Source organism: Salvelinus fontinalis, chromosome 12, assembly GCF_029448725.1.
Source record: "Salvelinus fontinalis isolate EN_2023a chromosome 12, ASM2944872v1, whole genome shotgun sequence".
NCBI lineage: Eukaryota > Metazoa > Chordata > Actinopteri > Salmoniformes > Salmonidae > Salvelinus > Salvelinus fontinalis.
In genome coordinates, this window is record NC_074676.1 from 32,470,199 (window position 1) to 32,485,305 (window position 15,107).

Here is a 15,107-nt window from a genome sequence, read left to right on the forward strand (position 1 = left end):
AAAACTACTAATAGATTATTCGAAGAGGGATGCAAGCTCTTGTTTGCTGAATGTTAAATACAGCAGCCAATAGAACTCAAGAGGGGAAGAGAGAATGCGTGATGGCGGTAGGCTGAATCAGTTATTTCTTTACACCTGTCACCCATAACCATTCAATCTTTGTGAATTTGTGAAGAGAAGTGAAAGCAGTCTGCATCTTATTCTAGTCATAAATTATTCAAGCATGTCATTACAATGGTGAAGATAAGGACAACAAAACGTATTTAATTTAGTTGTTGAAAGCGAGGAAGGAATGAAGCAACAATAGAAAGAGGAAGTAGGCTAATACGCATGTCGCACAACATTAGGGGAAATATTATGAAAGATATACGTCAGCCTACTAATTGTAAAATGATGATATTGGTATGAGGTTTTGAGGTTTTTGATATTTCCAAATTCAATCAGAATTGCTAGTCTATAATTGTAACTTTGAAGGCCGCATGTCCTGCACCATCGTTGCATGTTCTCTCTCAGCTTGATAGTTTGAACGAGGAGTGTAATTTCAGACATATAATACGGTATAATACAATACAGTACAGGAATACAGTCCACCCTCAAAAAGATTAGCCTACTGGAGCTTGTATCATTTATTTACCCAAGAGAGCATAGCTACATTAATGGGCTTTTCTGTTTTTCTGTTGCAACTTGTTCGTAATGTGCGGTAGCCTATATATTATAGCCTATGTAGGCCTACTGGATAATGACACAATCAGTTGGGCTTTTTTGGGCTTGGGCTCATAAAATGTCTTTAATGTATGGCTCATCAAGCTCAGGTAGCATCAGGCTTGAATTTTCAAAACAATAAATGCTCGAATCAAATCCAGACATATTTATATGCTTTATATATGCTTTAGAATGACACTTCAGTTTTGATGGGAAATAGTGGGTTACCCAGGAGAAAAGGGATTTATTCTTGGGATGGAACATTTGTAAAATACCGGGAAAATATTCAACTCTACTCTGCATGTCCCTAACAGGCATGTCTGACAAAGGGATATTGAATGCACTACACTATGCTGACTACACTGCAAGTTTGTTTGTTTATGTGTACTGCAAAACCTCATACTTTGAAACATGCTTTATGACTTTGACATTGCACTCGTATAATTACTGCTGTACAAATAGTGTGGTGCCATAGCCTCGGGGTGCTAACAACGCTGATTAAGCAAAACCTAATTCTGCCTGTAAATGGCTTGTTATGCTTTTGACAAACAATATAATGCTCCAAATTGGGTTGTAATGAGTGACCTCACTCTCTATCGCTCTCATTCTCCTACCCCAGGTCATCGAGTGTATTACGCAAGGACGAGTTTTGGAGAGGCCACGAGCTTGTCCCAAGGAGGTGTATGACATCATGTTGGGTTGCTGGCAGAGGGAGCCCCAGCAGAGGCTGAACATCAAGGACATCCAGAAAATCCTTTATGCCTTGGGCAAAGCCACACCTGTCTACCTGGACATCCTGGGCTAGTGTACGTTGAGTTTTGTCTATCTGTCTGTTTTGTTGTCTGTCTCTACCCAACAGATGAACAAAAACCCAGGAATAACTCAAACAACGAGTACCTTATTGCTCCACTGGCAAACACCTACAAAATGGGGATGGACTTAAGTGCCTGCTACTCCTTTCGATACACTGGATAACAGTCTTAAAAAAAAGCACTTTTACATTTTGTTTACCTGCATTCAAAAATGTACAGTTGCTGTATACTATATGAAGAGGACATACTTAAGTTTTTCGTAAAAACAGCCAACTTAAAGTATCACAAAAAAAACAAAAACAAAAAACAGGAAGAAAACCACCAAAAAAACCACCAAAAAAAATCCATAAAAAAAAGCTGAAAACCCTGGAAATTTGTTTTGCTTTTGGGATCCTGCCATCTTGACAGAAGATTTCTTTTTCCTTTTATAAATATATATTATATATATTTTTAATTTATTTTTATTTTCAAAGTGTGGATATCTGCCATGTTTCTCGCTAAAGGTACGGTATGTCACATGTTGGAGATGACTGGCTGATATTGGCAAGTCAGACAATTGGCAGGGACTTATTAAAGTAGGCCTTACTGCACTCTGATTGGCTAGATCTATTCTCTGACTCTGGATCCAACGAGGCGCTTAGTTACTGATGGGAAACAGCTTTTCAATGAGACGTGGAACTCATAGAAAAGACAGAGCCACCAATCAACACAGACATCTTAATTTAAAATTGAATGTATATACTGTACATTTCTATGTCACAAAAATATGTTAACTTATTTCATTTCCTATTTAGACTATTTTAGTTTCTTGATGTGTTGTTATGGTGAGTGAATTCTATAGATATTTTGATAATCTTTCATTTTTTGTTACTATGTTATTTCTGTTGGTTTTAATGAATTTCATCTACTTTATTTAGGCTTATCATTTTGAACATGTGATTATAATGTGACATTGTGAGTCAGGATGTTAGGCTGTGACATGAAGAGGATTTAGACTCAGTAGAGGAATCAGGACAGACTTTCAGCAAGATGCATACAGTAAAGTAGAAAGTGATTATGAAGATCTTACATAGCCCCCCCACTCCCTCTCATCCCAGCTCATTGTTTTGTTCTTTCAGTGTAATCTAGTAATCGTCATGTATCTCATGTACAGTACATCTAGCCAGAGCAAAGAGCTATAGCTATGATATTGCATTATTAGCTGTCAGTTGCTGTCTCCTAAAAAGTAATTTTTTATGACATTGTAGTATACTTCATCTTGTTTTCCAGGTTGTGAATAATGTTATTCAACTGCCTTCACATAGTCATGACCCTGACGCTTCAATTCTGGCAGTTTATACAATAGGCAATGTATTACTGGACATTATACACATTGTAACACTATACATTCACATAATAGCAGTACCTTCCTCTCATTTTCCATACTCTAAACACTTAGATTCAAGTTAAAGCATTCATCTGATGCAGGCTTGAGAATGTGTTCTTCTCTCAATGTGCACAAGGTTCCATTAAGCAAACGATCCTTTAAGTTCCCCAGCTCTCCCAATGTTAAACAATAGCAAACTTGGCAAAACACAGTCACGTGAATTATTCATTAAGTAGTAATGATAGAGCACTCTGTAGCTATGGGGGCTGTTTGAAACATTGCACTGTGATGACAAACACTGGGGCTTTGGGAGAAAGTGCTCTCTCTCTCCTCTCTCCTTCTCTCTCTCGCTGCTACTGCTTTTGCTGAGTAATGTGAATCATTCAAGCTTGTGTTTGGTCTCAGTAACACCCCAATGATACATCCATAATTATTCAATGCTGAGCCATACTGGCACCATGTTTTGCCTATCTGCATTTTCTTTAACAAGGAGAGATATTATTTTGTGATCATTTTCATATGAACATTTATGTACACAATCATTTGTCTACTTCAACAAACATGTATTTTAAAAGCTTCAATATTAATTATCTGGTCAAAACGTACAATTAATGTACTTTTATTTTAATTAAAAGTTCCTTCATGTTAGAATGGCGACACACTCAATGTTTTCTCATATTTTTTTGCAAGTACTTCAAAAGTAGCTTTTCCATTTTCTGCCTACTTATCACAACATCGCAAAAACTCTTCTTCGCCTTAATCTCTGAGTTCACATCTGCAAAGTTTCTGAGGTGCATCCGACTATAGGAATGGAAAGTGACTGGAACATTTGTAATCTGGTCTCTTAGTTTATTCCTTCTCTTCATATTTTGTCTCTGTATGACAGAGCGCGGAGGGGGGATTGCAGAAGCTTTCCACGACAGTGGTGTGACTCCGACATGGTTATGTGCGATAAGATGCCACTTCTTTTAATATTCCTGTCTGTCTTCAGGCCTGCTGCTGCCTACTGTCTGCATTGACTGACTGTCTGCATTGACTGACTGTCTGCATTCAATAACTTCACAATGCACCTGCATGCATCCTGATCTCCCAGGCAAAGTAAACGAGGAGATTTCTCCTGGTAGTGCTCCACACAACCCTATCCTGCTCCTTCCTGTGATTGAAGCTCCGCTAGTTAACAACTCTGCCCTCTTCCTTTCCTAACAACTCCTCCATGGATGAGTGCACAAATCCAGCTCAAATAGAGGTTCAAATAGAGGCACACTTTACGAACTCGTTATAATTTAAAGAAAAAAACATAGGGTGACTTTTACTCATCAAATGGAGTGGACAGAGCCCATTCATGCCGGATTAGGTCCTAATTGGAAGGAAACAGACAAATGTCACTTCTGAGGATGTTACAAAAAGATCCTATAGGAACCAACAGACTCAGAGACATGTTTATCAACAGTCTGCACAACACTAGGTTGAAAATGTTTACAAGTATAGTAAACTTTGAGGAAAGGAACATTTAGGCATTGGTGTTACAAGGCGAAGACATTTCTAATAACATAAAGAACACTACACATTGATGGTCTCATATAGTATTATTTTCAGTCATTCACATTAGATAGTTTCATTACAGTATTTGATACTGAATCACTGAAATAAAAAATGTTGACATTTACGTTAGCCCCCTGATAGCCCCCTCATAGCCCTCTCATAGCCCCCTGATAGCCCCCTCATAGCCCTCTCATAGCCCCCTGATAGCCACCTCATAGCCCTCATAGCCCCCTCATAGCCCTCTTATTGCCCCTCATAGCCCTCTTACTGCCCATCATAGCCCCCTCATATCCCACTCATTGCCCTCTTATAGCCCTCTTATAGCCCCCCTCATAGCCCTCTTATAGCCCCCTCATATCCCACTCATAGCCCTCTTATAGCCCCCTCATAGCCCTCTTATAGCCCCCCTCATAGCCCTCTTATAGCCCCCCTCATAGCCCTCATAGCCCCCTCATATCCCCCTCATAGCCCTCTTACTGCCCCTCATAGCCCCCTCATATCCCTCTTATAACCCCCTCATATCCCCCTTATAGCCCCCTCATAGCCCCCTCATATCCCTCTTATAACCCCCTCATATCCCCCTCATAGCCCCCTCATATCCCACTCATAGCCCTCTTATAGCCTCCTCATAGCCTCCTTGACTGTACTGTATCAATCCCAGTGTAGGGGACAGGGTGTTCTCTGGAGGTGTTGGGAGTGGGACATCACAACTCCTGTCACTGTATCCTCAAGATTACTCCCATCATTAGGTGTGTGATTGTGACAGAAAGGCCACCGCCAGAGCCAAGCATTAACCCCATTTACCTTGTCAATGACACATGGACAGAGTATGCTTTAGTACTGATGGTAGCAGCAAGCGGGGGGGAAGACGGTGGATGGGGGACTTTCAGAGGGCTATTGAGGGGAGAGAGTGAGCGTTGGAGGGCAACGTGTCTTTATGTGAAGTCTATTTATTATTTATCCCCCTGAGCCATCAGAGAGGAAATAGATGAATTAGTTGTTTCTAAGAATACCAGAGATGGCCTGAGATGGTGTGTGACTGAGTAGAGAGATCATCCAGGGAGAGTGACAGGGAAGAGGTGGAAAGTGGGGCAAAGGTTGCAGCTCACTCTAACCAGTACACCTTGCAGACAAGGGGGGAAATGACCAATGAAATGAGTTTTTGGCCCCAGCTTTAAGATATCCCTTCCATTTGATGGCCATGCTGTGGGTAATCCCTGCAGGTCAGAAGCTATGGAGAGGAGGGCAGAGCAGAGCTTTGATGGTGCAAGGTCATATGCTTGCATGTTTTAGCACAGGGACATAGCCGTGGGAATTAGGGGTGCTGTAGCACCCCCTGAAAAATCGTAATAAAAAAATATATGAATACAAATACAAATTTTTATCAAATAAAATCTCACAAAAGTTGTACACTGGGCCTTTATTAGTCCTGTATTAGCGGACCGATACAGCTGTCTGTAGCGCGAACAGGGTAAAAATCATAATATCCCCACCCCCAAACATCTTCCCGTGGCTATGCATAGTGCTGTCTATTGGCCAGAGCAGAACAGAGCAGATAGGAGAGCAGAACAGAGCAGATAGGAGAGCAGAACAGAGCAGATAGGAGAGCAGAACAGAGCAGATAGGAGAGCAGAACAGAGCAGATAGGAGAGCAGAATAGAGCAGATAGGAGAGCAGAATAGAGCAGATAGGAGAGCAGAACAGAGCAGATAGGAGAGCAGAACAGAGCAGATAGGAGAGCAGAACAGAGCAGATAGGAGAGCAGAACAGAGCAGATAGGAGAGCAGAACAGAGCAGATAGGAGAGCAGAACAGAGCAGATAGGAGAGCAGAACAGAGCAGATAGGAGAGCAGAACAGAGCAGATAGGAGAGCAGATAGGAGAGCAGATAGGAGAGCAGATAGGAGAGCAGAACAGAGCAGATAGGAGAGCAGAACAGAGCAGATAGGAGAGCAGAACAGAGCAGGCTGCCGGTGTCCTGTTAGAGCTTCTGCAGTGAAGAGGCTGACGATTGATGAGGGGTTTAAGACCTTAATCATGATGGGGAGGAGGGAGGAGTGAGGAGGGAAGCAGGAAAGCGGAACATTGCAGTTGAAATGAGCTCTCTTTGAGCACTTCATAACCCAGGGGCTTGTGGAGCTAGGCTGCTACACCACAGACACACACGGCCTGCATGCCTGCCTGAGCACTCCTCTGCTATCTCCAATAGTCCCCATACACACAGCTGGAACTGCAAGCTTACACCAGAAACATAGTCTAAGATACTTTCTTGTTGCCAGCTTATCAAGTTTTGCTGCTACGTTCATAGTTTTCAATAAGGTAATGTTACTGAATTGTGGACAGGATGAATATCTTATGCGCTATGGAGTCAGCATAAGTGCTGGTGTTGCAGAACAGCCATCCAACAAACAACAGGTAGTTATCCTCTCTCTGCTTCCCTGCATAATTAATATTTTTTGACTTACCTTCAAAGCATTTAATAAAACATTCTCTGTCTGATTTTAGAAACACCTGTTCATTTATGAGACTAGAAACCAGCAGTTACCCCTCTTATCTTGGAGACTTCAGTAAAACTGTACAGGTTCAGGAGATAGGTATTTTGAAGAACAGCTCAAATAAGATTTTGTGATGCCATCTTCTGTCCGATGTTAGTCCTATAACAGATAACTATGACAGTTGTCTCATAAGCAGTTTTGTACTGATTTACCTTGACTTTGCATGTTGTGTTTTTATGGGCCTAGCTTGTTTGAAGGAATTAGCCAATCACAGTTGATCCGACTGTTGTCCTAGATGCATTCAGACACAGCATTGATACCACATGCATCATACAATGACAAAACACGAGAAAATCCTGCCATATACAGTGATGCATACGTCCACAAAAATGGCAAGCCCGACTCCATTTCCTGGAGGGAGGGATGAAATTGACTGCAGCGTTAAGACTTCAGACAGGATGTCACCCAGGAGCAATCTCCTCCGCTGTCAGCAGACTTTGACATCTAGATTAACCTTGATGCTGAACATTTTCTGATGGAGTCTCATTGGAATGCAAAAAGCATCTCCAGCCCTCCAATCCAGGGCTCTGACTGCACTGGCCACCCTCCCATCCACCTACCTCCTTGCCTCGCATCCCCCCTGTGCTTAGCCTAAAGATTACGACCTTACGGTCGCTGTAAGTACATCTTCCCTGTAAGGTCAGAACGGCAGGCTGATCAGGACACAATGAAGCCGGCGTGATATATCGCTCGGAAAACATACATCAATCCACGGATTGGAGATGGTGCTGTACACCTAATTATCCCATTATCCAAAATGATACATTGAGAAGATTTAAATACTGCTAGTTTTTAATGAAACTTCCTTTTTCGTCAGCATGCTAGCTAATACTAAAGCAACCCATTGGATTCCACAACACTTCTGGTAGTTACTCACCCAAACGCTAGGCGTCACATTTTCATGGAATCCAATGGGCTGCTATAGCATTAGCTAGCCTATCATTCTGACGACAACATCAGTTTAACAAAAAATGTGCAGTATTCCAAACTTCTCGATTCAACGTTCATCATTTCAGGATAGTTAGGAGTACAGCGACAGGTACATTTTTCCAGCCATATACCGCGCTGGGCTCCACATTCTGGCATAGAACTGTTCCGAAGAGGTAGAAGAAATGAACTACATTCGCAAAATCTTATGGCTATCCTGTGCTCTGCCCTCTCCCTCTCTCTGTGTGCGTGCGTGTATGCACCTCTCTATGGGAGATGTTGTTTGTGCTCACTGAGTGGGAGGTGATGTTGGAGTGCTGGAACAGAAGCACTGAACAAACACTGATCCAGCCCACCTCTCCTCCCCTGCCTCTTCCTGGCTGGCTGCTCCAGTGGGAAGGGTTGAGCCAGAGGGTCAGTGCCTATAGCTGTGTTTAGGGCTCTGCCTGCTCCTCTCTCTCTGTTGACTACAGGGCCAATAGTTTCTCTGTTTTTTTCCACCACAGAGAGAGGATGTTAAGCTATTACACCACAGAAGAATGAGTGTCAGTTAGAGCAGAGAGAGAAGGGGAGAGCGAGATCTTAAAACCTGCTTTACTGTGTCTTCAATCTATTATTCAGTCCTCTTTCTCTGTTGGTCAGCTTGCAGAGGACCTTCATGTTTTCAGTATGATTACAACCAGGAGTGTCTTTATTTATATGGTCTTCACCTTTAATTTGTTTGCTTAACAGTCGGCCCCGCACTAAGCGCTGCTTTGAAGTTTAACTTCTAATTGCAATACCTACTGTGAGAGGAGCGTCTGGCCGTTTCAAGAATAGAACAGTCTCTGATTATTGTGTCAATTCATGGGCTGTAACAGCAGGATCAAAGATACAACTAACCCCCGCTTCAGCTCACAGAGTAAATATTCTAGTTTGTTTTGAGAAGTAAGTCACTGTTTTTTTTCATTATCTTATGCTGCCTGTAGTCCCTTGCTGTTGTAGACTAGATGTGCTATTGTAGACTGTATTGGGAGAGGATATGGCTAGGGATCTTAGGCAGGGCACATAGTGTCTGACCTTTTCCACTCAAGCTGCACTGAGATGCTTCCTGCTTGGGGCTGATAGCAATGGGGGTTTCATTAAACCTCCTCATCTCAGTCCTAGTGAGGCCACTAGATGTAACTAAACCCCAGATAGATACCATTTCTCTCTACCCGTCCACAAAACCCTCAAATCACAGGAACAGTGGGAGGTCTGTTGAATATAAACTCAGCAAAAAAAGAAATGTCCTTTTTTCAGGACCCTGTCTTTCAAAGATAATTCGTAAAAATCCAAATAAATTCACAGATCTTCATTGTAAAGGGTTTAAACACTGTGTCCCATGCTTGTTTAATGAACCATAAACAATTAATGAACATGTACCTGTGGAACGGTCATTAAAACAAAAACAGCTTACAGACGGTAAGCAATTAAGGTCACAGTTATGAAAGCTTAGGACACTAAAGAGGCCTTTCTACTGACTCTGAAAAACACCAAAAGAAAGATGCCCAGGGTCCCTGCTCATCTGCATGAATGTGCCTTAGGCATGCTGCAAGGAGGCATGAGGACTGCAGATGTGGCCAGGGTAATAAATTGCAATGTCCGTGCTGTAAGACGCCTAAGACAGCCCTACAGGGAGACAGGACAGATGATCGTCCTCACAGTGACTGACCACATGTAACAACACCTGCACAGGATCGGTACATCCGAACATCACACAGGCGGGACTGGTACAGGATGGCAACAACAACTGCCGAGTTACACCAGGAACGCACAATCCCTCCATCAGTGCTCAGACTGTTCGCAATAGGCTAAGAGAGGCTGGACTGAGGGCTTGTAGGTCTGTTGTAAGGCAGGTCCTCTCCAGACATCACCGGCAACAACGTTGCCTATGGGCACAAGCCCACCGTTGCTGGACCAGACAGGACTGGCAAAAAGTGTTTCTCTTTACTGATGAGTCGCGATTTTGTCTCACCAGGGGTGATGGTCGGATTCGCGTTTATCGTAAAAGGAATGAGTGTTACACCGAGGCCTGTACTCTGGAGCGTGATCGATTTGGAGGTGGAGGGTCCGTCATGGTCTGGGGCGGTGTGTCACAGCATCCTCGGACTGAGCTTGTTGTCATTGCAGACAATCTCAACGCTGTGTATTACAGGGAAGACATCCTCCTCCCTCATGTGGTACCCTTCCTGCAGGCTCATCCTGACATGACCCTCCAGCATGACAATGCCACCAGCCATACTGCTCGTTCTGTGCGTGATTTCCTGCAAGACAGGAATGTCAGTGTTCTGCCATGGCCAGCGAAGAGCACGGATCTCAATTCCATTGAGCACGTCTGGGACCTGTTGGATTGGAGGGTGAGGGCTAGGGCCATTCCCCACATAAATGTCCGGGAACTTGCAGGTGCCTTGGTGGAAGAGTGGGGTAACATCTCACAATAAGAACTGGCAAATCTGGTTCAGTCCATGAGGAGGAGATGCACTGCAGTACTTAATGCAGCTGGTGGCCACACCAGATACTGACTGTTACTTTTGACCCCCCCTTTGTTTAGGGACACATTATTCAATTTTTGTTAGTCACATGTCTGTTGAATCTTGTTATGTTCATACAAATATGTACACATGTTAAGTTTGCTGAAAATAAACGCAGTTGACAGTGAGAGGACGTTTCTTTTTTTGCTGAGTTTACATTGCTGCAAAATAACACAATTAAGCCAAAGCCATAAAAGAAAGTCCACATTTCGTAGCACACTCACTGTTTGTTGATGATGAGAGCATTTTATTATTTTTTTGTGTTGGATTGAGGGAGTGGCAGACACTGCTGTAATGTTTCAGAATAAGGATGAAGTACAGTACGGTGGTAAATAGCATGCTTCCTGATTCTCCATTAGCATCTGTGCTAAGGAGATAGAGGGTGGCCCTCCTCAGAGGCAGGCACCCGCACTGACACCATGCAGACAGGCCTGGTTAGAAGCTGCCAGCAGGGACAGAAGGACCAGACAGGCATAGAGAGAGAGAGAGAGATGGAGGCTCTGACACATTCAGATCTGACACTATTAGCCTCATTGCATGCATGACATTTTGAAAACCTAACTCTTTCTTTTATACACCGTAACTATACTTCCTTCTGATACACGTCCATGCATTTTCATCACAATATGGTATTCAGGTTGGTTGTTTTGGGAAAGGCTGTGGGTAGCCTGATATAGAGCCTGATATAGAGGCCTGATATAGAGGCTATAGAATGTTCAAGGTTAGGGTATATAGCAGTGTTTCCCAACTGGCGGCAGGTGATGTTATTTGCCCCCCCCCCCCCCTAAGTTATTTCAATTTTGGATATCTATTCCAAAGTATTCCCACGCGTAATAGAGAGGTTTGAAATTATTCTGTTTTAGTTCAATACTATGTCCGTTTGTGCCTCTTGTGGTCAATTTGCAGTTTACACATGATTTGTAATTATGTTCTGGCCCCTTGACCATCTGATTCAAGAAGAAATTAGCCCACGACTGAATCTAGTTGATGATCCCTGGTATATAGTGTGAGTGATTTCATTTTCCAATGGAAATGGTACTCTGGAATCTAGATCACTCTGTGTGTGTGTGTGTGTGTGTGTGTGTGTGTGTGTGTGTGTGTGTGTGTGTGTGTGTGTGTGTGTGTGTGTGTGTGTGTGTGTGTGTGTGTGTGTGTGTGTTATTAGTTTGTACATGGGCCTACTGCCTCTGCTGAGCGGACACAGTGTGTCATCCATTCTATGTCATCCACTCTGTCCTTTCTAGTCCCACCTTTTTTACTGATCAGACTAAGGCTGCCAAGCGTTTGATTGATTTTATTAGGCAGAGAGAACATAGCAAAGCTCCACATTTTTACATTTCACTCAGAAAAAATGCCTCTCACCACCCTAGCAGTAGCAGGGCTTTCATCCACAAAGGAGCCTATCCAGGAAACCCTACAAAGCCGTCAGCGTGCACGGCACAATGCTTTCCGCTTTGAAGCCAGCTAAACCTGTCTGAGAGGTTGTGAGCATCAGGACAAGTCCAGACACAGACAGCACAGTATATCATCTCATCCTAACACCATGGCACAGCCTTACTGATTCCATCATTGCTTTATTCTCTAACAAAGCAAAGCAGAGCAGACCGCCTCAAATCAGTCTGTCCAGCCTGTCTAGATACATGTGTGTCTGCTGGGTGACATGCTGTGCCAGTCTCAGTGCCAACCCATCAGGGTTCCTGCCAACCTCTAGAAAGGAGGTAGTAGCTGGAGGGCAAAAGAGGAAAGGTAGATCAAACTAAGAGAGACGCGACAGGACTCAGTTTCCCATGAACAATATGATGAATCACAATTCAGATAAATGTTGGTGGGAGAGAAATATATTACAGTGTTATGTACAATGTTTTTACAGCACTGGCAATGCATAACTGAGGTCACCCAACCATGGGGATACGATTATTGTATTGATTAGAGTTGGAGATACAACTCTCCATCGGATGAAACAAACTATATCAGATACATTGTATAAAGGAGCAAAAATACAATAAAAACAACCAAAAAAACTATACGTTATACTATCCATGTAGTAGGCTTCATACGCTACTATACTGTACACACCAACACTTTTCCATAGCTTCTTGATCTTAATAATATATTTATCTTCCAGTAAATATTTCCTATGAAATATGGTGCAATATTTAAATGTTTGAAGCAGTTGTATGTTGCCATAACTACTGTATAAGAGTGTTGTTCCCTGTGCGACTATTTCTCCACCTGGGATTAACTGAAGAGCTGTGACTGGAGGAATTGAGTCAAGGTTTTATGGAAATGTCTCTCTATCTCTGTGTGACGAGTACTTTGTGTTTTCATTTCCATCAAGCTATGTACGGTTGAAATAATAACTTTGTGACGCCCTCTGGCATCATTGGTAATGTATTTTTCACATGAGAAGTCTTAGCTAAGCGCTGATTCTGCTATTTCTCTTTAGTATTTTTCTCTCTATCTCTCGATGTGTCCAACCCTTGTTAGAGTGATTAGGGGGAAAAGGTGTGAATTTAACTCATGGTTCCTCTGTTTGTAAGCCATCTTTAATCCATTGTGTTCTGTTTACTTATCATCTATAAACTAAAAACAGCTGTAATTAAGTATGTATCCAACAATGATTTATGTAGACCTATTCTATAAATAAATCAAAACCACAAAACTCCAATCTCGTGATTTTTTTTATTTTTTATGTGATAAATGTGTTATGAAAGCAGCAGTCATGATAGTATTACATTTTAAAGATGATATTCTATGTTCACAACTTTTGAGTTGTGCAGGTACTATATTGATGATGGTACATTCATGCTGTATCACTTATTGAAGTGGGAAATGCATAAATCATCATCACCATCCTCATCATCTGTTGATTACCCATGTGTAGTTTAGTTCAGTTCTCAGTCGACCCCTCTCCGCCCAACTGGCCACCATTAGTCTGACCTTGAAGGGAATAATTCAGTCGTATTTGTCCCAGCAGGCTGGAGCATGATATAGCCTCAGCTGTCATCACACTCATATATCCTAGACCAGGAAATCACTTTGCCTCCACTGCTAGTTCTGGCTGGGTGTCTCTTGGGCTGGCTCCCACACTGTCTATTCTCCCCTCTCCTCCACCTGCAGGGCCTTGATAACCTCCTCAGCCACAACCCCAGCAGAGAGGGCAAGTGTACTCCAGCCTGTCTACCACCCCGCCAGCCTGCTAGTCTGCCAGCCAGCCTCAGCCCCTCTTCATACTCTGCAGTCTCACAACTCTCAGTCTGACATCATAGTGGGCTGCTGTTCCAATGTCTCTATGGGAGGTCTGTACACTACTCATTATACAGTGTATTTAGGGCACTGGATTTGACAACTTATTAAGTCAAATCCAGTGCCCTAAATGCACTGTATAATGAGTAGTGTACAGTCAAATAATTTGACTCTATGGGTTGAGTCATTCAGGCAGCATGTTGACTCCGGTAGAGTTTCTGAATACACCTAAATTGTCTAACTTTTATCCCTTTTTCAATGGCAATCAGCATCTCGCTTCAAGGACTACAGCACATTATTGTTATGATCAAAACAAGGTCCCTATTTTTCCCTTTCCCACTCTGTCTTTACTTGTCTTTTTCGCGCACCCTCTCTCCGTTAAGACAGTGTGATTGATAGCTGTAAATCTATTTAAAGAGTTTAATTCCAAAACACTATATGTCCATTTTCAGAAGTGTTGGTTAATTTGGTTTTATTGTTTAAATACATTTTGAAAGAGATTGGTATGTTTTTCCACTATCTAATCATGGTATGGGGTTGTTGAATGACATATATGTACTTCTTTAAATTATAGCACTTGATAGTTTCATTTCAGAGAGACAAATAATCCAGTGTTCTTCCAAAATGCGATATATCTGCCTCACTCTGAGAAATAAGTAGTACTGTAGGTTTTAAATGTAACAAATAACTACATTTTTAATAAAGAAATATACAAATGATACATTTGTGACATCACTGTTTAAAAAATGATTAATAATAATAACTAAATACAGTAATGTGAGTTTTGCATGTAAAACATTTACATTTGACATTTGAGTCATTTACCAGATGCTCTTATTCAGAGCGACTTACAGTAAGTGCATTCATTTTAAAATAGCTAGGTGTGCCAACCACATGTAATAGTCAAATATACATGATACAAACATTCCATTGCAGCTAAACAATGGACATCAAAATCAATCAAATCAAACTTTATTTGAAAAGTAAAAAGTAACACAATAACATAACAACAATGAGGCTATATACAGGGGGTACTGGTACCGAGTCAGTGTGCGGGGGTACAGGTTAGAGGTAATTTGTACATAGATTTTAAATTTTTTAATTTTAAATGTCATTTTATTTCACCATTATTTAATAACCTTTTCTCAATAGGGGGTGCTGTTTTCACTTTGTACAAATTTCGTTCCCAAATTAAACTGCCTCGTACTCAATTCTTGCTCGTACAATATGCATATTATTATTACTATTGGATAGAAAACACTCTCTAGTTTCTAAAACCGTTTGAATTATATCTGTGAGTAAAACAGAACTCAAGTTGGAGCAAACTTCCTGTGAGGAAGTGAGAAATCTGAAATCAGGCAGGCTGTTCTGGGGTCAGTTTATTAATTTGCATGTCTTCTATTGGT

At 41.9% G+C, this 15,107-nt stretch overlaps 1 protein-coding gene across 4 annotated transcripts in view; it reads left to right on the forward strand.

The window, feature by feature from the left end:
* The window catches only part of LOC129867202 (NT-3 growth factor receptor-like), a 300,196-nt gene extending 285,776 nt beyond the window's left edge, over positions 1–14,420 (forward strand). For 3 of the 4 annotated variants that reach the window (XM_055940438.1, XM_055940440.1, XM_055940441.1), the window contains exon 17: positions 1,322–13,123. In XM_055940438.1, the coding sequence (XP_055796413.1) occupies positions 1,322–1,507 (186 nt within the window). In that variant the 3' untranslated portion in view covers positions 1,508–13,123. Of the gene's footprint in view, positions 1–1,321; positions 13,124–13,575 lie in introns of those variants that run through there. The other variant, XM_055940437.1, reaches the window with a different exon arrangement.
* Positions 14,421–15,107: the final 687 nt, after the last annotated feature.